This window comes from Channa argus, chromosome 7 (assembly GCF_033026475.1).
Source record: "Channa argus isolate prfri chromosome 7, Channa argus male v1.0, whole genome shotgun sequence".
NCBI lineage: Eukaryota > Metazoa > Chordata > Actinopteri > Anabantiformes > Channidae > Channa > Channa argus.
In genome coordinates, this window is record NC_090203.1 from 14564636 (window position 1) to 14586020 (window position 21385).

The 21385-nt window shown below is 38.2% G+C and overlaps 2 protein-coding genes across 4 annotated transcripts in view; one reads left to right on the forward strand and one right to left on the reverse strand.

Moving 5' to 3' along the window:
• The window catches only part of kmt2bb (lysine (K)-specific methyltransferase 2Bb), a 32025-nt gene extending 14962 nt beyond the window's left edge, over positions 1 to 17063 (reverse strand). The window contains exons 1-21 of one of the 2 annotated variants that reach the window (XM_067509008.1): positions 16703 to 17063; positions 15122 to 15200; positions 11431 to 14967; positions 11166 to 11344; positions 10866 to 10985; positions 10528 to 10714; positions 10076 to 10307; positions 9897 to 9964; positions 9540 to 9797; positions 9256 to 9362; positions 4602 to 4727; positions 3709 to 3822; positions 3058 to 3204; positions 2875 to 2967; positions 2648 to 2765; positions 2424 to 2537; positions 1760 to 1944; positions 1561 to 1662; positions 1133 to 1243; positions 817 to 893; positions 79 to 299 (exon numbers count right to left, since the gene is read on the reverse strand). In XM_067509008.1, the coding sequence (XP_067365109.1) occupies positions 79 to 299; positions 817 to 893; positions 1133 to 1243; positions 1561 to 1662; positions 1760 to 1944; positions 2424 to 2537; positions 2648 to 2765; positions 2875 to 2967; positions 3058 to 3204; positions 3709 to 3822; positions 4602 to 4727; positions 9256 to 9362; positions 9540 to 9797; positions 9897 to 9964; positions 10076 to 10307; positions 10528 to 10714; positions 10866 to 10985; positions 11166 to 11344; positions 11431 to 14967; positions 15122 to 15200; positions 16703 to 17008 (6481 nt within the window). In that variant the 5' untranslated portion in view covers positions 17009 to 17063. Of the gene's footprint in view, positions 1 to 78; positions 300 to 816; positions 894 to 1132; positions 1244 to 1560; positions 1663 to 1759; positions 1945 to 2423; positions 2538 to 2647; positions 2766 to 2874; positions 2968 to 3057; positions 3205 to 3708; positions 3823 to 4601; positions 4728 to 9255; positions 9363 to 9539; positions 9798 to 9896; positions 9965 to 10075; positions 10308 to 10527; positions 10715 to 10865; positions 10986 to 11165; positions 11345 to 11430; positions 14968 to 15121; positions 15201 to 16678 lie in introns of both variants that reach the window. The other variant, XM_067509007.1, reaches the window with a different exon arrangement.
• A 1462-nt stretch (positions 17064 to 18525) lies between these two features.
• psenen (presenilin enhancer, gamma-secretase subunit) lies at positions 18526 to 20937 on the forward strand. 2 transcript variants are annotated; one of them, XM_067510055.1, is made up of 4 exons: positions 18526 to 18668; positions 19041 to 19119; positions 19288 to 19392; positions 20365 to 20937. In XM_067510055.1, exons 2-4 carry the CDS (start codon positions 19059 to 19061, stop codon positions 20502 to 20504), a joined length of 306 nt encoding a protein of 101 aa, XP_067366156.1. In that variant the 5' UTR covers positions 18526 to 18668; positions 19041 to 19058; the 3' UTR covers positions 20505 to 20937. The 2 variants fall into 2 exon arrangements, with proteins under 2 accessions (XP_067366156.1, XP_067366157.1); XM_067510056.1 differs by lacking the exon at positions 18526 to 18668 and adding an exon at positions 18720 to 18819.
• Positions 20938 to 21385: the final 448 nt, after the last annotated feature.

Here is a 21385-nt window from a genome sequence, read left to right on the forward strand (position 1 = left end):
ACTGTCCAAGCCAATCATTTATTAAAAATGAGTATATAGGTGGGCAATTTTATTTTCACCTCTTATTATTGACAATACCTTTAAATTTGAGCCTGACATCTCTGCTGGCTTTAAAGTGGTTGTGGCTGGTTAGCTCCATGGACCTTGGAGAAAGCGCCTCTTCTTCCTTCATATCCAAGCTTTGACCACTGTCGTCGTGTAGTCCCAGGGAAGTGCCAGAAAAGAGCTCCTCCCTTTCTTGCCACTGGGCATAAACATGCTCTGTTGTAGGAGGATGAACAGCTTGGGACAACATCCCTCTATTGAGTAAAAAGTGAAACATTTAAAAAACTTTATAAATATTGATTCCATTGAAAAACAGCTTTTATCTACACATACATACAAGTAGGTATGGAAAGCATTAAACATATAATAAAATACAGAACCTTGAAAATGTTGTGAATGTTAAATTAAAACATTTGCACTTAATTAGGGCAAGGGTAATACATTTAAAGACTAATTATCAATTTTCACATGTAGACAAACAAGTAAACACTGTGGTGGCTGTAGCTCAGTTGGTAAGGCAGTCGGTTGTGGTTCGATCCCCGCTCCCGGCTACATGTCAATGTGTCCTTGGGCAAGACACTGAACCCCAAGTTGCTCCCGGTGGGTCAGGTGAGCACCTTGCATGGCAGCCTCCGCCATCGGTGTGTGTGTGTGTGTGTGTGTGTGTGTGTGTGTGTGTGAATGGATGAATGGGAATCAACATTTATAAAGCACTTTGGATAAAAGCGCTATAAGCGACTATTTGCCATTTAAACACAAGTCATTACTCACGTGGGTAAGTCTTTGGTACAGGGGCTCCACACCTTTGGGTCTTGGCTGTTGAACCAATTAAATACCTCCTCAAGGAGCTAAAAATCAACAAACAAAAAAACAAAAAACCTTACTACTACTTCTCAAAAACTATTACAGATTTTATTTTGAGTTTCTCAAACTCCTATTAGGATAATAAAGTTAAGTAATTACTTCACCTTCACATTGGCATTTGATTACAGTACTATGAAAAATATTGATTAATGCAGGTTTGAATTATGCCATGTTCTCAACTATTTAATGGCTTTAAAGAAATGTTTCTTTTTATTCAGAGAACCTTTAAGTAGTAGGATCGTGCCAGCGCAGTGGGTCTCTGCTCCTCTGGAAGATCCTCCTCCAGCTCAAGCCTCTTTCGCACCACCTGAACCACGTCTTCATGAAACATTTTCTTTAAAAACAAAGGACAAGAAATTAATTAATTAATTTAAATAATCAAGTAGATTCATTAAACAATTTGTTAGATTTCTTGTTTTCTTAGTTTCTACAGTATTTCACATAACGTTCTTTTTACCAATAGTCCAATCGTTTTAGCCTTTAAAAGTATACCCACATTTTTACGGAAATGTAAAAGTAAATATCCCTAAAGCCATAAAAAAACGAACATTGATGATTTTTCACACTTTAAAAAAAAGTAAATGCACCACAGTGGTAACAAAAAAGTAATCTACATCAGACATTAAATAAGAGGTTATGTATACTGCTTACCAGCGTAGTATAAAGTCCTTTGTCAAACTTTTTGCCAACAGCTCGGAGGTCACAGGCTGGCTGTCCTTCAATTCCACTGTCAGGATCAACCAACTTTTCACACTGCAGCAGAATTCAAAGCATTTGTAGTTTTGCAAGTGTTCCAACTTACATACACTGTGTAACAATTTTACTTCACATTTGCACATGATTATTTTACCTGTGAGCAGGTAACAAGGTGCTGGGTGAGCGTGGATGAAAGCAAACAAGCTAGCACCTTCTCCACCCCAGCCCGGAGCTCAATGTAGAGCAACTCCCTCCAGGCACTTGGCTGGGTCACACTGCATGGTCGACAAGAATAAACTACGCTTTCTGGTAAGCTGGACAGGATCTCATACAACTCATCTGAAATAATTTTACAGGAAGAGGAGTTTATTAATAAAAATGAATTATAAATTAGCTGCATTTTAGTGCATTCTAAACAGAAAACCACAACAACATTTTTTAACAGTAGATCATGTGCACTTATGAGAGCAGGGTTTAAGCGCAAGCTGAGGAAATAATGGTTGATAAGAAGCAATGATAAGTATTACATATACCCCTTTGAGTTGTTTACCCCTTTCCCTGCTCAATATTTTCTTACTTATTCTGATGTCCATCCTATTTAGTTTCAGGTAGCACAAATAAACCTCATAATGCCAAATTACCTGACAACAAAAATTTCATTATGTATGGTAGATTGATATGATTTCACTATCAGAAGTAGCTGCAGTATTAAAAAGCATAGAGCTTTAATAGGAATAGCTAGGGTGTTTTTATTTCATAAAATAAAAACAGAAATTACATTTATAATAAATACATAAAAATGAATAAAAAAAAACTACCTGTTAGATCTTCACACTTGGCATGTACCCAGTGGTTACATGTGCCACACTGCATCATCTGACTATCGTAGTCAGTGTCTTCATAGCACTTAAAGCAGATTGGACAGTAGTTTCCTTATGAAAGATAAAGATTAGCATCAACACAGATTAGTAATGTTGGTAGATAACACAGGAGCTGACAAATCACAGAATAATAAACAATGAACTAAGTTCTCTCTCCTCACCTTGTTCATAGAGTCTTGAACAGTCTGGACAAAGTCCTTTTTCATGGTTCCAGTCAGTATCCCAACTCTTCCCTGGTGTTACACCACAACTTTTACACCTGACACATGTCATACAAACCTGCACAAAATCCATAACATTAGGACCACAATAGACATAATTCAAACTCACCCATCTTGCTAAATGCACATGTGCATGTCTTTGTGTTTTCTAGGATGTTTGAACTTACCCAGGCTTTCCTCTTCTTGTTCTGTTTTGGATAGTTGGGTCCCAGGCAGGAAACATGATAGCAGTTCTGACACTGTTCACACTCCAACAAAGGCTGAGGAAGACATGAAAATAATCACATTTACTGACCAAACTAAATCATTAATGAGAAATAAAATAACCACAACCAATTTGCAGTTTTTACCTTTGATTGCTTGTTTTTCCTGCCGCACACATGGCAGAATTTGCAGCGATGGCAGCACCAGTTTTCCTTGTTCTCCTCAGAGGGGCGCTCTGCTGGTTCAAGGCAGAACCTGTGAAAGGGCTCACAGCATACTTGGCAATACAGCATCTGGAAAAATATAGTTACATAAAGAAAAAGTCAAATTATCTTAAAAGTATACTAATTATAAATATGATTAAAAGGCATATTTCTTGAAAATCAGCATTTTATGGTAATGGATTTGGAACTATGGACAAAACGACTAAAAAACAAACCTGTTAATAGTTAATCCAAGATGGCAGAGAAAACCAAATAACAGGTCAAAAACTTTAATTCAACAGAGCAGTATATACACTGATCACGCATAACACCTGTGCAATTTAGTGGTATCCATTACAGGGGTTCTGCTTATATTTTATATTAAGTTATAATTTCTTAGCTTTTAGGTTGAAACTGTCAGAAAGGTGATAATTATTGAGGTCAAAGTAGGCAGTGGAGTTGTTGAATGTTGTTCAAATGTTTTGGACACCCTATTTATAATGATTAAAACCACCTCTGTAATGGATGGCATTAAATTGCAAAGGTGGTCATGTAATGTTATGTCTGATATAGAGTCTGGTATAGAGCATTTACCTCATGTTGCCCTTTACTGGCACAAAGGAAGCAGACATAGGGTGGCATAAGTGGTGCAGAGGTCAATACACTTAAACCACCCATATTCCAGACGTTCTCCAAATTACAGTCCTCCTGAAAGTGAGACACAACACAGTAAGAAAATACCAGCTGGGAAGAATACTGTGTCTGCCTTACAATAATATTTATATAAGTAGACAAAGGAAGTTTTTACTTCATGCAGTTTTACTTATTATGGTATATTTAGCTGACTATGTGAATTTTATACGTTTACTAATTTAACAAAGGAGAGAATCATGGGGTATATTCATTATGGAATATCTAAAAAAGTGTGACCTCTAGTGGGCAACATTAATAATGTTAAATAAACAAGTACATTTTAATGGCTTCCATTTACAAAGTGTAACTTGGTGTTCAAGCTTAATAAACTTAATATCAAGATTAATTCACTTTCTAAGGCATAAAAAACATTACCTTCTAAACATCTCATAGATGTATATTTTCAGAAAGGAAGTCCATTTCAATTAGTGAATATTCAATAATATAAGAGTGGTTACAACTTATTGCAACTAATGAAATACACCGATCAGGCATAACATTAGGACAACTTATGCAATTTAATGCAAGCCAGTACAGTGGCTCTGCCATGAATTCTATTTTTACAAGGTTATAATTTCACAGTTTTTAGGTTAAATTCCACCTCTTCTCAAAATCATCAGAATTAATTAGAGCAGAATTGTCACCTTTTTTACATTTTCAACCTAAACACTGAGAAATTATAACCTTGTACAAGTAGAATTCATGGCAGACCCACTGTATTTGACTGCATTAAATTGAAAATGTGGTTATATTGCTATGCTTGATTGGTGTATATATCTTTAAAAGCAACCTACCTTGAAGTCAACTCTGATTTTGTGAGTAGGTTTAGAAGACTCAACATCTCTCTGCTCAAATCCATGGGCCAGAGCTGCCAGGACACTGGGAGGAGTCTGCTCCAAAGGACCCTGAGATGAGAGACCCTGAGAGAAAACCATAGCTTGGTATAATTTGGCAGTAATGGACACACTTGAAGTGCTAATATTCCTACTTTTAACTATGCATCTCAGGATGTGATTAGCAGGCTTTAACTGCTGCTTTGCTGCTATGCTCCCATTGGTACCAAGTTGACATTGAGAATAACCCTTTATTGCTCAAATATAAACAATATAAATTTAAAAGTTTTTAAAGCCTCAAGTGAAAATTAATGTGGCCAAATTATGTTATGGGTCAAAAGAACTGGGTAACATTTGCTTTATTTAAGTTCTACCATGCACAAACGTAAACAGAAGTACAACTAATGCTGTGCAATATGACATTTTCCACATGATGCAGATGAAAAATAGTATAGTAACGCAAACACAAATTGAGGAGAGTAAAGATGAATGATCACAAGTAGTTTGAGTTTTGAAAGATTTCAGTTTCTTATTTGTCCCGAGCAAATAAAGCAGAAAAACACATACATTCTGAGTAAAAGCTGTATTGCAGAGGTTACGCTGATTGATAAAAATGCAGCAAAAGATTTCCTTTGTTTTTCATTAGATAACATTGGCTAGCTATTAGCAAACATACAGCTCTAGCTGCTCAGAGGCTGCTGAGAGCTACTGGCCACTGTTAAGGTTGAATATTTACTTGCACATTACTCAATACAAGCTCACTTTGTAAAGCATTCAGCCTACTTTAAATCTTAATACAACTTTGACCATACCATGTGTTTTTATTTGTTCTCTTGCATAACAAACACTTTAGTGATGACTGGACTTTTAAGCACTTCTGGAAATGTAAATGAATTGATAGATTATGAAAAACTTTCTCCACAATTCGTGAAAAAAAATGGTACTACCACATACACAAGAATCATGTGAAACAGTACAAATATTGGGATGAGAGCCACAAAGGTATAAAGTATAAAAATATTCAAATATATGCAAGTATCTTTTTGTCAAGAATATAATTCAATTGTAATAAGAAGTTGGCCTTTCCATGTGATAATTTCAATGAATATATGGAAAAAGCTCTACTATACAGTGGTTTTCAGACCCCCTTCACTATAATTTTGCAGCCTGATACTATAATTGTTTAAATTATTTTTTTCCCCCCTCATGAACCTACACTTAGTACCCCATATTGACAACTTTTTTTTCCTTAGATATTTCTGTAAATGTATTAAAAAGAAAAAAGTATTCAGACCCATTGCTCAACACTTTGTTGAAGCAGCTTTTGTAAGAAATACAGCCCTGTGTCTTTTTGGGTATTATGCAACAAGGTTTGCACACCTGGACTTGGGGATATTCTGCCATTCCTCCTTGCAAATCCTCTCAAGCTCAGTCAGGTTGGATGGGGACCATTAATGGACAGCCATTTTCAGGTCTCTCAAGAGATATTCAATAGGGCTCAAGTCAGGTCTCAGGCTGGGCCTCTCTAGGACATTCCCAGAGTTGTCCCTAAGCCATTCCCGTGTTGTCTTGGCTGTGTGCTAAGGATTGTTGTCATGTTGAAAGGTGAACCGTCGGCCCAGTCTGAGACGCTGAGCACTCTGGAAGATGTTTTCATTGAGGATATCTCTGTATTTTACCCCATTCAGCTTTCCCTCAACCTTGAGCAGTCTCCCAGTCCCTGCTTCTGAAAAATGCCCCCACAGCATGATGCTGCCCACCACCATGCTTCACTGTAGGTAGGCCATTTGGCAGGTAACGAGCAGTGCCTGGTTTCCTCCAGATAAAACATTTAAAATTGAAGCTCAAAAAGTTTTTGTTTCAACAAACCAGAGAATCTAGTTCCTTCAGGTGCTTTTTTGCTAACTCCATGTGGGGTTTCATGTGTTTGGACTAAGGAAAGGCTTCTGTCTAGCCACTGTATTGCAAAGCTGTAGTATACTGTATAGCCCAGATTGGTCAAGGGCTGCATTGATGGCTGCCGTTCTGGAACTTTGTCCCATCTCCACACAGGATCTGGACATCACAGCAACCATTGGGTTCTTGGTCACCTCTCCTACTAATGTCCTTCAACATAGATTGCTCAGTTTGAGCATGTGACAAACTCTTGGAAGAACCCTGGTTGTGCCAAACTTCTTCCATATGAAAATTATAAAGGCTTGGTGCAGCAGAATTTTTGTTCTAACCTTCCAAATATCTGTGCTTTGCAATAAGCATGTCTGTGAGCTCTACAGGCAGTTCCTTTGACCTTGTGGTTTTTGTATGAATACACTATGCATTAACTGCTGTGAGGCCTTCTATAAAGAGGTGTGTGCCATTCCAAATCATGTCCAATCACTTTAATTTACCACAGGTGGACTTCAGCCAAGGTGTGGAAACATATTGGCAAATATCAATAGAAATGGAAGGCATCAGAACTAAATCTCAAGTGCTGTGGCAAAGGCTCTGAATACTTCTGTACATGTGATATTTCAGTTTTTCTCACTTTTTTAGAAAAGTGTTAAATTTTGTTAAAATGTTTTCACTTTGTCATGATGGGATAATGCGTGTAGATTAATGAAACATAATAATTTGAACAACTGTACTATCAGGCTGCAACATAACAAACTGCTAAAAATGTTAGAGGGGGTCTGAAAACTTTCTTAATGTGCTGTACATCATTTCAGTTTTTTCCAACAGAACTTGACTTGTGGTGGTGACGTCACTAAAAGCAGGAGATGTGGGGTCAAAGATCCTCATTTTCGATGTATTGATCTTCTAGTTAAAAAATTTTTAACTAGAAGATTTTGAAGGGAGAAGACTGAGTTTTTGGGCTACACAGTACTGGTTGACCAATATTGGACTTTGTTTTACTTAACCCTTACATGGAATTTATTAACCAAAGGTGCTACATGATAAATAAATACCCAAAATGTTATCCTCTTGCCACTGTGCCTGAAAAATCTTCCTGGGCAAATACTGGTTCCATAGTTAACTGATTGCGGATTTTCTTGTTCTCTCACATAGATTCAAAAAAAACAAAACAAACAAACAAAAAAAAAAACTGGCCAAATATTCTTGGGTGGACAGTCCACGTATACTGTATTTGTGGGGAACACTGAGTTATCAGTATAGGACATTTTGGTTAAATTGCACTACATTAAAGGACGCCTTCACTGCTTTTGAACTTGCTTCTTTTGATTCTAGTTTGGGTAGTACATGTAGTAGAGGCCATTAAACTTCCCATCAGCTTTCCTATATCAAAATATCTCTCTACTTCTAGCAAAAAAAAAAAAAATGCGTCCAGATGACATCACTTAAAATAACCTACAGTTAAGATTATGTCATGTTTTGCTCACACTATTAAGTTTATAATAATGGTCAAGCTGCTCTTCAAGAGCAGATGACATCATCTAGGGCAGGGGTCACCAATCTTTTTGAAACTGAGAGCTACTTCTTGGGTACCGATTAATGCGAAGGGCTACCAGTTGAATACGCACTTTTGAAATAACAAATTTGCTCAATTTACCCTAAATTATATATTATTATTAATAATTAATTAAATTAATGATATTCATCTATGTGAATACACGGATCATGTTAATGATTTCTTACAATAACTTTCAAATGTGATCTAAAAAAGAATAGCAACAAAAAAATTAAATGCAACTCATTGGTAAGTGGCGCTATGGTGAGCTATTTTTAGAACAGGCCCGTGGGCTACTCATGTGGTCCTTGCGGGCTACCTGGTGCCCACGGGCACCATGTTGGTGACTCGTGATCTAGGGGATAAAAAACTCTGGGTGATGTTAATTTGAGGGGTTTTACAGATAGAAGCACAGAAATACTTTAATATAGGGAGGTCAGAGGGAATTTTAAAAGCATTAATGTACATTTGCACCCTAAAGTAAGCCACAAAGAGCAAGTTAAAATTAGGTGAAGTTGCCCTTTAAAAAGGGCTCCACAGTACTCTACATGTCTGTTGAGCAGTGACTGAACAAAGCCTGGAACTGCTGGTTAATAGCAGCCAAAGTTGCAAAATGGTAAAGGTCCAAAAAGGTGACAGTTTTTCCAAGCAGAAAAAAAAATTATCACAACTGAGAATGAGGCTTCTTAGACATAAGAGAAAGACACTAGCAAAGCAATTCAAAAAAACAAGTTAGCTACCTGGTGCCCTTAAATTAAAGTTATTTCTCCAACTCTTAATATTTAGTGACCAACTTAAATGAAATATGTATTAAATATGTATAAACACCACAACATGGTTTAGTGGAGCTACCTGATAATGAATGTCCTTGGATATATAAATGGTGAATTTTGTTGAAAGGTGACAAGTTTACATTCCTGACCGACATAAGCATTCATTTTGAATATATATTAATATTCAGAACTGGAGCTGCAGAAAAAGACAGCATATTGTGTTTTTTTTTTAACAAAAAGGAAAGCAATGCAAGGAAGTTGTTTGTCTGCTACATCATACTAAAAGATGGTAGGTGGTAAACAAACAATATTATCCAGGAGACCTTTAAAATTTTTGCACAACTTTGTTTGCCACTCTGCAGGCTTTGCAGGGCATCCGCTATAATAAATCACTCACCTTCTCAGGTTTACGTCGAACAGTTGGTACACGATGCGAGCTGGACTTCCGATGTCTGACTTCATCATCTGAAATGTCTTCAAGGAATCCATCCAGTGACACAAAATCTTTAACAGACAAGAAAGAAGAACATTTAGTAATAGGAGGCACATCACAAGGCTGTGGGATTACAGCTACAGACTACCCCTCTTTATTAGAAGAAAATTTGGTGTTACAAAATTAAAATAGTCAACTGGATCAATACAGAAGCATCTGTCTTGTTTGGTCTCTCCATGTTACTCTACCTTCACTGAAACGGGGTCCAGAACCCCTTCTCCTGGCTGGGGAGGCAGAACTTGAGAAGGCTTTCTCATCTAGATCTGAGTCGTAATCCACCAGGTCAAAGTAAATGCGGGGTTTGACAACACGCTTGGGCTGTTTCCTTACTGAAGGGCTGTGGCCATCACCCTGGAGACCAGATGGTGAGTCTGCAAAACCCTCATTACCCTCATCATTGCTTGAATGTCCCCTGCTAAGAGAGGATCGCCGTCGCTTAGAGGAACCTTTAAAAAGAAAAAAAAATAAGAGAGTAAAATAGACTTGTAGTAGACGTCTTAAATGTTATGAAAGTATTACAACAATGTGTGTGTGCTAAGAATTACCTTTGGGCGCTGTTCTTCCACTTAGCCTGCGTGCCTTTCTCTCTTCGATTTGATCACATCGTTTATACCTTGTAAAATATATAAAAATGAATATCAGATTTTGTTATTTTGAACTGGGGGCACTGTGCTGTGATCCGCTACAACTAATAGTTATATAGTGAATGAACAAGTTAACTTACACACAGCACTGCCGTTTGGTATTAGGGCCACCAAACTTGGGTTTATCAAGGCAGTTCATGCACTTGCCACAGTCTTCCTCATGATTGCAGCCTTTGCACACACCACATCTCCGAGAACGGTAACCAAATGGCCCAAGACCTTTCCGTTTAATGAAATTTGATGGCTTCTTGACCTTGGCGACCTTTGGATCTGATAGCCCAGGACTGTCTGATTCTGAGGGAGACCCAATATCTGCAACAAATAAATATTAATACAATATTAATGTGTCTAATGCCATTCATTAGTTAAGTTGTGTTTTTAAAAGCATTAAATGAATTTTCAGTAACAATACTCTGGTTAGGATATTTTAAGATGACTCACAATCACCATCAAGTTATTACATTTAAGTTACTCTGTATTTTGTTCAACAAAGAAAGATCCAGATTTGTTTATCAATGAGGTGATCATTTACCTTTAATGACAGCAGATGGGGAAATGCCAGTTCTTTCATGTAGAGGCAAGGCGCTAAGTCTGGGAATGTCATCTGGTACCAAGGCTCGAGGTTGTCCAAGTACCACAGATGCAGCACGACATACATGCTTGATGCGTGGACCTCCTGCTCTACGAAACTCCTGGCACAGTGGGGAGATGAGCTGTGGCTGGGGAAAATAATTGTTGTAAGCAAGTTATAATTAAATGCTTTGACAGCTTTCTTCTTAAAATATAGAAAAGGGTTAAATAAACATTGGTAAAATTATTTCAAGTTGGATTGATTTTTCCCCCCATATACTTCTTGATTTGTACACTTACTTGCACTTGAGGTGGCTCTGTCTTGACTGGAACATCAGAATCAGGCTGTGCCCTCTGCTTCCTCCTTTGTCTCTTAGAGGACACATCTCGAGACCTGGCGCTAGTGGGGCCAGATAACAGCTATGTGGATAAAAAACAGAAAACAAGGCATCAATAGAAAACACATGCTTCAGAAAACCTGAAAATGACAGTGTCAAGAGGGTTTCATCTTCTACGTGGAGGTTGTACTATACAGAACATATCTAAAAATGTTCAATTCCACAGTGATTGAACATGTGCTTGTAGTAATTATGAGCTTACCCCAGATGACTTAAGTTGTTTTTGCTGGTCAATTTTAATAAGCTGGACTTTTGCTTTCCTGAGGAGATTGAACATTCTTTTATTTGCACCAGTGAGGCGTGCTCGTTGTAAAGCTCCCTTGTCCACAGCCCCAGAGGAATCACCTTCAGCTACACCTGACTGTTCTGACTGCAGTTCTCCTGTGGATATTGAGTAAATTGGGCAGAATTGGTGAAATGTGGTTTGAATAATTGCTCAAAATGCTTTTTAAAATCATATTGCTTACCTGGGTGAGGTTGAGGGGTATCTTTCACTGCTATATCCTCTTCTTTGCTGTGCTGCAATGCAAGGGACTTAGGGTTCGTGGTCCTAACACACACAGAAACTTTTCTCACCACTCCTGGAGTATTAAGGTCTTCTATCTTGAGTTTGGGCTTGTTCTTCTCTGCATTTGTACTACGTTGCCTAAGGCTGATGCTCATGGCCTCATCATCAAGTCCTTCTGCTAAATCAACAAGGGGGTGAAGCGATTTACTCAAGCCATCCATTTCTGTTGCATTTTTGCTTTTCGAAAGCCCAATCTGTGGCTTCTTTAGCTTTTGATAAATCTTGAGCTGAGCCGTTTGTTTATTAAACTTTGGGGGAACTTTCTTTTTGGGATCATCCAAAAGGTCAGTAGATAGTTCGTTGGGCTTATCGGCTGGTGTAGATAAAAACAGATCATCACATTTGTTCTCTGGAGTTTTGTCCAGTGTATATACTTCTTCATTAGATTCTTCTGGCATGTGCCATTTGAAAGTAGAGTTCCTTAGTGGAGCCCTCTTCTTTTCATTTTTACCACATTTGCTTTCAGAAAATAGGCTGTCAGCTATATCAAGGCTGCTGTCTAGGTCCTGAGCTGAAAACAGATCAACATCTAATTGAGCTTCACTCAATATGTCATCTTCCTCAACTGGCAAGATAGGGGATATTGCTCTGTTTGTCCCATCATCTCGCCTCTTCCCTGGACGTATTTGCAAGCCCAGTTGCAATCCCTTCTTTGGGGAGGTTCTTCGAGGCAATACAGACATTCCAGCATCATCCATAAACCTTTGCGGGGTCTTGATCACTCGTGAGGATCGGGCACTTACAACAGGCATAATGAAGTGTTTGATGTTTTTTATAAACTTTGATTTACCAGGCTGAGCATCTACAACATTTGCATGTCCCTCATCAACTAACACGTCAGTTTCTTCTTGCTTCAAGCTATCTTTGTCAAGTTGCACTTCAATTAGTTTAGAAAGTATTTCGGATGGTGGTTTGGGCCGTTTAGACCCAATAAACTGAAGGCCTGACTGTTTCTTTTTGTACTTTTTATGTACTCCAATAAGTTTGGGGCTTGGGGCCGGTGTGGTATCCTTGTGTGGGGTGTAAATGTCACTATCCCCTTCAACAGTATTCTGACTTTCAGGTGATTTTAGTGGAGCAAACTTGCCATCTCTGCCTCTGTGTCTGTGTTTCGGACGCTGTCCAATCAAACATTTACGTCTCTTCTTTACTTTTTTGAACAATTTCCTTTGTAGGCACAAAGTTCTTGGAGCATCTCCATGAATTTCTGAAACCAAAGACTGTTGACTGTCAATCAACTGAATATCAGTCTCTTCTTTTACTGGTAGATGTATCTGCTCTTCTTCCACTGACTTTGTGTCCTGTTTTGCCTCAGGCTGAGTGCAGTCTTTTGTTTCTGGCTGAGATTCCTCTATGTCTATAGGCAAAGCATCTTCATTTAGCACAGATTCAGTGTTAGTAGCTCCAACTGTACCCATCTCTGTGTTAACAGTTTCAGACAAGACTACAGCTTTCCTCTTTTGAACAGACTTCTTTTTTACTAATTTATTATTTCTGCATCTTCTTGGTTTGGAAGGCACACGTAATGGTTTGGCCTCTTTGATCTGTGGTTCTAACTTATCCTCCATCTTCTGTGGAGAATCTTTACCTGACACCTGTGAGTGATCATCACCGATCATTGAGGAACACTTATCAGGAACTTCAGAGGAGTTAATATTGGTCACCTGTGATAGCTCCTCAGTCAAAACCTGACAAGCATTTTCAGGAAGAACTTGTGAATTGGAGTCTTCAGTTGAAACCTGAGAAGAATCTTCAACATCCACCTGAGGGGTATCTTTGTCCTGATGACTCAATCTAAGCCTCTGTTTCACTGGCTTTTGAGTGACAAACGTCGTTGGTGGTGTATCAAGGCTTGCTGTCCTCCTTCTTAGCCTTCTAGTTGGTGTGACTTCAGCACCACCCAGACACAACAAATTATCCTCATTAACTTCACTTTGATCTTTCTGAACATCATCTTTCTGTTCAGGTACAGGACTAACTTGTTGAATCAAAAAGGACGGCTTTGAACTCTTATGTTTGCCTGGGGAGGAGACCTTTTTGATTTGAAGTGGTGGAACAACCTTACCACAATCTGTTTTAGTGATTTCTTGCAAAGCTGTTATTTCAGTTACATTTTCCATTTCAGTTTCCACCTGTAAAGTGGACTTTTCCTGAAATGATGTGTCAGCCTGATTTTGGGGACACTCGATAGTATTTGTGCTTTTACTCTCTTCTGGGCATGAATTATTCGATTTAGATTTTTTATTTATCTCTTTCAAAGAGTTGTTGACAGTGGTATCACAAAAAGCTGACTGATCCACTTCACTCACAGTCTTCTCTGCTGCTTTATCAGTGTTTAGGGCACCCTGTATCTGACTTCCTACCTTCACCAAAGTTAAAGTCCAGATATATTTTTTGCGTTTTTTCTTTCTAGTTGAATTCTTCCCACTGGCCTGTGGATCATATTTTGGATTTCTTATCCGTATCAGCTTTAAACTTGGGGTCCTCATTTCTTCATCTTTTAAAGGCAAACTGTCAGTGGGTTGTACAGCTAAATGTTTGGTCTCTGTGGATGATGGACCATGTTTTTCTGGCAGTGTAGCATCCTTATTAAGCCTCTTGCTTTGCCTTCTTCTGTCATTTTTCACTAATGGTTTGGCTTCGACTATTTTAGAAACTTCAGATTTTAACTCTGTCATAATGGCACCACTTTTGATCAGACTTTCTGGTTGAACTATACTGTCTGACACTCTTTTAGAGGGCAGGCTAGTGACCCTGTTGCTCCTACGAATCAAGAGCTGACTAGCTTCAGATCCTTGCTCTGTCACATTTTCCTTTTGCTTAAATTTTTTTGAATTTGCTTTTGACTCTACTAACCCACCTTCTTGTACTTCAGCTAGGTCAGCTGATTTTCTTTCTTTTGATTTTTGGTCATCAACAACAACTTTGGCACCAGTCTGGCAGACAGGTTCTGTTGTCTTTGAAGCAGATCTCCCACGCCTTCTTGCAGGTACAGTCCCTCCTCCCTTATCTTCAATGCCATGTTTATCCTCATGTAACTCAGTTTTTAATTTGACATGAGCATCTGAAATCTCATCCTCCTGAATGTCCTTGGCTTTGGGCTGATCTTGAATTCCTTTCATTTTCAGTTTCTGCTCAGATTTTTTTTGTGGCTCCTTTACATTTTTAATTTTCTTTTTGGCCACAAATTTTATAGTAATCCTCTGTGCTGTTGAGGAGGCTCTGCTTTTAATGGACTGTCGATCCAAATTGTTTTTTCCTTTTGAGCCTTTCCTGCAAACCTTTGCAGGCTTTTCTTCAAGAGATAAGCTGTCAACTTCTTCCAATGATTTTACATCTTTTATACAGTCAGGTGGGGTAATTGCTGCCTCCACTGCCGGTTTTTTAAGTGGTAATTTCTCACTTTGTCGTTTAGATTTTGTGTTGACAGCATCACCTATAAAACAAATAAAAATAAACATTACTAAATTACATTTAATTAAATGTAAAACAGAAATAAAAAGTCTATTTTTAACTGTGCTGAATGTTTAATTTGTTTGCTGTTTATAAATTACAGCAAGTTATGTAATGCAAGAAATGTTTTTCGTTACCTTTGGAAGAGTTTTGTCGAGGGCATACTGGACCTTTGGACCCTTTTCTCTCAACTTCAAATCCTCTGAAGTCATCACCCTTGAAAAACAAAAAAGGTAATTAAGACTAGAGGTAACATAAGACTGCTCTGCTGGAGGATGTCAAACCAATAGCAGTCATTTTAATTTTCCCTTTTGCACAGACCAATTAACGGACCTAGAGAAAAATTAAAATATGAAATTCCTCTAATTGTTCATCGTGAATAATAGATTGCCAAGCATAACGACTGTTTTGTTAATACACCAAACAAAACAATGTGTTTATGTCAATATGATGGACAAAAAGGATTCATTTGACAGTAATTAATAGGTAAACGGGTGTAAAACATAATACCATTTGCTTTAGATTCTAGAGTAATAACATCAATAATAAACAATGGAAACTTGTTATTAATTTTCACATTCAGACTATTTTCATTCTTCACGTCTCATTTGTAAGACATGAATAGGGGCCATATTCCTAGCAACCGAAAATGCCTCTTCGAGACCTTTTTTTTCAAAATTACTAACCCATGCACAAGATGTTTAATGTTTCCTTAGTGTGAAGAACAGTTCAGCACAACCGAGCAAATATGCAAGGAACGGTGAGTGTGTAATTACGATGCCCTACAAGTACTGTGCACCTTGCTCATGCTTGCAGCGGTGACCTCAATCATTACGATCAGCTCCACACTTGTGCATCAGTGTAGGACGGTAACAACTCCTTATGTGACTGGTTTACGTTAGAAAGCTTTCGGTTCTAACGACGGTGCCACTGTCTTTGGCACTCGTCTGCACCACCATTTAAATCGGTCGTGTTTTGCAGAATAAGCTAGCAGTTAGCTATTCCCTATACTTGAAAGCATTTAACTCACTTATGCCTACAGACAGGCTAACGTGACTAAACTAAACTTAAAGCTTGTAACTTTAGTTACATGAGTGTTTATGTCGCAGTTACGTTAGCCAAGCAAGTAAGGTCCCGTGGGATTGTGAGTTAGATCTTCTTTAAACTAGGTAAGCAGAAAACTGTATCCGCATCTGGACAGCGTATGAAAACAGAAGAGTTAGCAATTAGCCTTCCCATTCTTTGTGTTCGTGTGTATTAGCAAGCTGCTACTTCGGCCCGATAAGGAGCGGGCCACAGACAAACTGCAGTCCCTGTTTACAAACTGGCGTAGGTTTCTCGCTGACTATTTTCCTTAAAATGTAACTATATTCTACGTTATTAATGGGTTTACCCTCTTTTTAGCACCAGTAGGAGCAGCTAAGGGAACATTGGTAACGCAACCTAAAGTCCTCTGTTGCTTCGGTAAAATGGAATTTTGTGTGGCGAGTTCTCATTAAATGTCACGGACAGCTTCATAATGCTAAAATAGCTTATTGGTTAGCATGTAATACTAGCTTGAAGTTAACGTTAGCCTAGCAGAGGATGTTGACATTTCTCCATGGTACTAACTATACACACCACAGCGGACAGCACTCATTCTCGCACATTTAACGATCACACAAAATGTGAGAAGATGAAATAAAGATACTAACTCCTGGTTCGGTTTGGGACCTCACCTCTTCACTCCCACTAGAGCTGTATCCAGCCTGCCCAAGGATCTTGTGGCTCGCCTCTATCCCAAGTAAGCGCAAGTGGGACTGGTCTTCGTTTAACGATAAAACCGGGTTTGTGGGCCTTGGCCCTCCATTAGTCACATCATCAGCTTCTAAGCCCGATCGTCCCAGTTGCCATCGCTTCTCGGAGCGCAAACGACTTCGTGACGACCAAGGCCGACCGGGAAAACGACCTCTGGCCGTCGCGGTTCCTCCTTGGCCTCCTACGGCAGCCGCGGTTGCTGATCCGCATCCCGCTGCCGCCATCATTGCTTCGACAACAACACACACCGACGGCTAGCAGTTCGAGGAGAGACAAGAGGGAAGGCGCGAGATGGGAGGGGGAGCCGCAATGTTACAAGGGAAAGTGAGTTTTTCCGGCGAAGCTCCAGTGGGTGGGGAAAGTGGGCCGACCTCTAGTGGTGATTGTAAGCAGAACATCTATCGCATTTCCATTCGGAAATTCATATTACATTTGGCCAGAAAGGGTAAAATCCGATCTTCAGTTATTGCATGAATCTTAATTCTACCCTACACATTAAAATCGGTTGAGCCAACGGTGAATCTCCACCAAGGTAATAAATAAAGACTCATTCTATCTTCTTTTTTGTGAATACATCTTAATAAAAAAAAGCTTCCAAATTGACCATTGCCACTTGATTAACGCCAAACACTTTCAACTTCAATTTCGGAAATAACATTTATTTCCAACTGGAATCTTAACAGAGTGTATTATTCTGTTAACATAACATTTAGAATAACTTTACAAGCCACCAGAAAAAGCTAAATAGAAGAAGCAAGTGGATAGTGAAGAATAAGATAAAACTGAGATTGCAATGGATTTTTATAGTTTGGATTCATAAATGTTGCGTTTCAGTCGAAGTAAACTTATAAACTCGAGGTGCAGATAAGCCTTATAGAGATGCAGTTCTTTACACAGAGAGAAACATGCTTCTCCAATTATTTATTTTTAAATAAATGCTGTGTAAATAACAAAGCAAGAATATATAATTGACATTTTAAACAATAATAACAGACAAATATACATCCAAACATAGGTGAGGGCGGGTTGTTTTCAGTTAATGAGTTTATTGTCCTTATAGCAGGGGAATTACACTTTTCTTGAGCCTTTGTGATCTGGCTGTTAAGGACCTGTAGCGCCTCCTAGAGGGCATCAGTGTGAAGAGACGATGAGTGGGGGTGAGAGGGGTCAAAGGTGATTTTTATTGCTCATTTGTTATGCATTTAAAGTATAGTGTTTCTATGGATGGGACTGCATGACCAATGATTTTAGATGATTTGCCTATTATGCGCTTTTTTTTGAGAACCATTATTGAAGAGATGAGTAGAATTGAAATTATGGCAGTGTAAAATTGGAGGGTAATGTTATGTTTAACATTGAATTTTTTGAGTTGTCTAGTGTAGTTATTATTGTCAGCAATGAGTCCAATTATTGTAGTGTCATCTGCGAACTTGTGGATAGAGACTGAGGCGTGAGTGGATGTGAGGTTGTTTGTGTATAGTGAGAAGAGTCAGGTAGAAAGAACACATCAGACATGATGAGAGGCCCCCCAACCTGACTTACTGTTGCCTTTCCGACAGGAAACTCCAGATCCAGTAGCAGAGTCAATGTTCATGTCCACGTTTATTAAAGGCGGAACCCAACGTGAACTGAACTGATCTAAGACAGTAAAAATGTGCCTTTTTTTGTGAACTGTACTGTACTATTTGGAAATACATGTAACTTCAAACTTACTCACATTTCTAAGCCAGTAGGTGGCGATATCCCGCGCAGCCAAACGCGGGTTTACCAAAACACACTTGAAGAAGAATGCGATTTAGAAGAAAGGGGAAGAGGCGGAAGTGTTAGCGTTATTCAATTTATTTGGCTAACTTGCGACGGTTCTCTGGTTTGCCCTAAATATATCAGGTAATTTATCGAGTTATAGTACAGTATTCTAGTCCATCAGGAATGTTATAAAACGACCCCGAAGAGAATCTGTAGTCTGGTGTGAGTTACTCTTACGACTGTTTGCAGCAGCCGGAACAACCCAGTGTTGCTAAGCTAACGTAATGCTAACGTAAGCCTTGGCTGAATTTTGATTCATCTGACTTAAAAACTGAATCAATGAGCACTAGAGGGCTGCTTCATTGCTTTATAGTTGGATTACGTTTTTGCCTTTTCCAGGAAATTTGACCCTCGTCCTAATCGTGACGTTAGACAATGACTAGTATTATGATTGTCATAAAAGTTCTCTTAGGTTTGCTTCTGCATTTGTAACTTGTTGTTCTTTGTGAGCAGGTTTCTCACAAATCCACGATGAATCTGGAACGACTACCCAACGAGGAGAAACTCAGTCTATGCAGAAAATATTATTTAGGTGAGAGCAGTTAAAATTCTGACAGCTAAAGTACTTTTTTTCAAGCTTACCCCGCCCTTTTCTGTGGCGGTTAAGTTATGCATTTAGATTAAAATGCACGAGTAAATTTGTAAGTATTAATTCAGTAATTTTATAAATAAATGATGGTGTTTTATCTTTTGTTCTTAGGTGGCTTTGCGTTTCTCCCATTCCTGTGGCTGGTCAATGTTGTTTGGTTTTTTCGAGAGGCCTTTATAAAGCCAACCTACACAGAGCAGCTACAGATAAAAACGTGTAAGTTTCGGAATTTCTCCTTTAAAGATAACTTAACTTTCTAAATCAATCATATTATCAACAATCCAACATTATATTCCCGGTACACAACAATTCAACGAGGTGAAACTCAGGTTTTTATGCATAGTGTTTGTCCAGCCAAGATTAGAGTACTTGTCTGTGCTTTAAACCTCTATGTTTTTCAAACAATATTATAAACACATAAGTTAGACGCAGCATTCTATGTATTCCGAAATGCTTGGTTGAGATATTTTAAAGAATGTTTAGCCACATGTTTTGAATCTTCAATACGTAGCACAGTGGTCAAAGTAAGTTGGTCAATGGTGCATCTGTGAGGTCACCAGGGGGAGTATTGCAATTCCGAGCATTTTTGGGTAATATTTTTTTAATAGTCTCTCAATCAGGTATTTTGGAATGGAAAAAAAAAAACCCATGTCATCAGTAAAGTGGCTGGTATTTGTAATGTTTTTGCACCACAGTGAAGACTACAGCTAAGACTCAAAGTTTTCAAAGAAAGAATTCAAAGCTTTAGACATGACATGCGAGTACAGGGAATCCTTTGTTGGTTTAATGGGCATTGTTGATATGGTTAATTTAGAAAACTACCAACGTTATCCTTCTAATATTAGAAATGTTTACAAAGAATTACTGCCTTTAAAAAAAGGGGGAATATGAATTATATATTTAGTTACGGTTTCAGTTCTCCTAAATGGTTCCTAAGTAGATCTGGACAAAAACTAATATTTATTCATATTTATTTTAATATAGATATGTTTTTGAATATATTGGCATTGATAAGACTAAAATTCAGCAGAAATTGGCACTATCAATATTGTCTCTATTGCAGGTTTTTCCATTTAAGCCCATAAAGGGCGGCAAAATATGGCATACATTTGAGATTAGTTAGCATATGGATCGGTATGAGCTTTGTTTTTATGCCAACAAATTGTCTCTTGTGTGTTTTTCATCTAGATGTGAAACGGTCAGCATTTGGGTTGCTATTATGGGTTGCAGTGCTCACAACATGGATTACGATTTTCCAGCACTTCAGAGCTGAGTGGGGGGAGGTGGGAGATTACCTCTCCTTTACAATTCCACTGGGAATTCCTTGAGACATTCTATAATGTGAGGTCATCTGAAAAATATCTTGACAAGATCCACTATAATGGACCAAAAGAATTTCACTTTTTTTCAAATTACAGTGAGAAACTTGGTAAATTGTCTATGAAGCTCAATTTTGTAGCTGAATAACATGTTACCAGAGTTCAGTCCCTTACAATCTTAAACGACAACTGCTGTAGGACTTGGAAATTGATAAAATTCTGTGCTATCTGAGAAAGCTCTTCAGATTGTGTCAATTATTTCTGTTTATCAAACAATGTTAACTCTCACAACAATATCTAGGGATAGATGGAGGTTTTTGCAAAATGTTCAGTAATTGATTCAGCAAACAGATTTTCTTAAATGTTTATTGCTGAGGTTAGTGTTTTAACACCCTAAGTTAGTTTTTGTGTATGAATGATGAATAAAAACTTATTAAAAGTTTTGAAGTTCTGTTTTTATTCCATGTACTTCCCATAGTAAAATAGCATTTCCTACAACATTTCATCAGGATAACTTTATTCATAAAGTTCCATTATGAACCTGTAAATCAGTATCACTCATCTATGAGCTTTTTATTTTGTTTTGCTTCAGAAAGCTAAAGGTGCCTGTTGTGAAACTCAGTAACGTAATATTCCCGCCCACCCACCCGCTCCCACTTCCCTATCATCCTATGAGTCATAACATAATCAGTGCCATTTTTAGTCACCCCAGTCAAAGCTTAGGTGACAGGTTCCACATTACTAAAAGGGAGAATATGTGTCCACAGTACATCACTGAGTACAGTGGTTTGTGCCAAGAACAAAAGTCTCATAATGTACTTTCTTTTAATAATGCAGTGTCAAATAGATATACCGATTTATGGAGTACTGTATATGAATAAGTTAATGAT

Bases quoted from the DNA above. Each gene is read 5' to 3' on its own strand.
- psenen (XM_067510055.1), top strand. From the start codon at position 19,059: ATGAATCTGGAACGACTACCCAACGAGGAGAAACTCAGTCTATGCAGA. The intron at 19,120-19,287 runs GTGAGAGCAGTT...TTTTGTTCTTAG, and splicing joins ATGCAGAAAATATTATTTAG to GTGGCTTTGCGTTTCTCCCA. The intron at 19,393-20,364 runs GTAAGTTTCGGA...TTTTTCATCTAG, and splicing joins GCAGCTACAGATAAAAACGT to ATGTGAAACGGTCAGCATTT.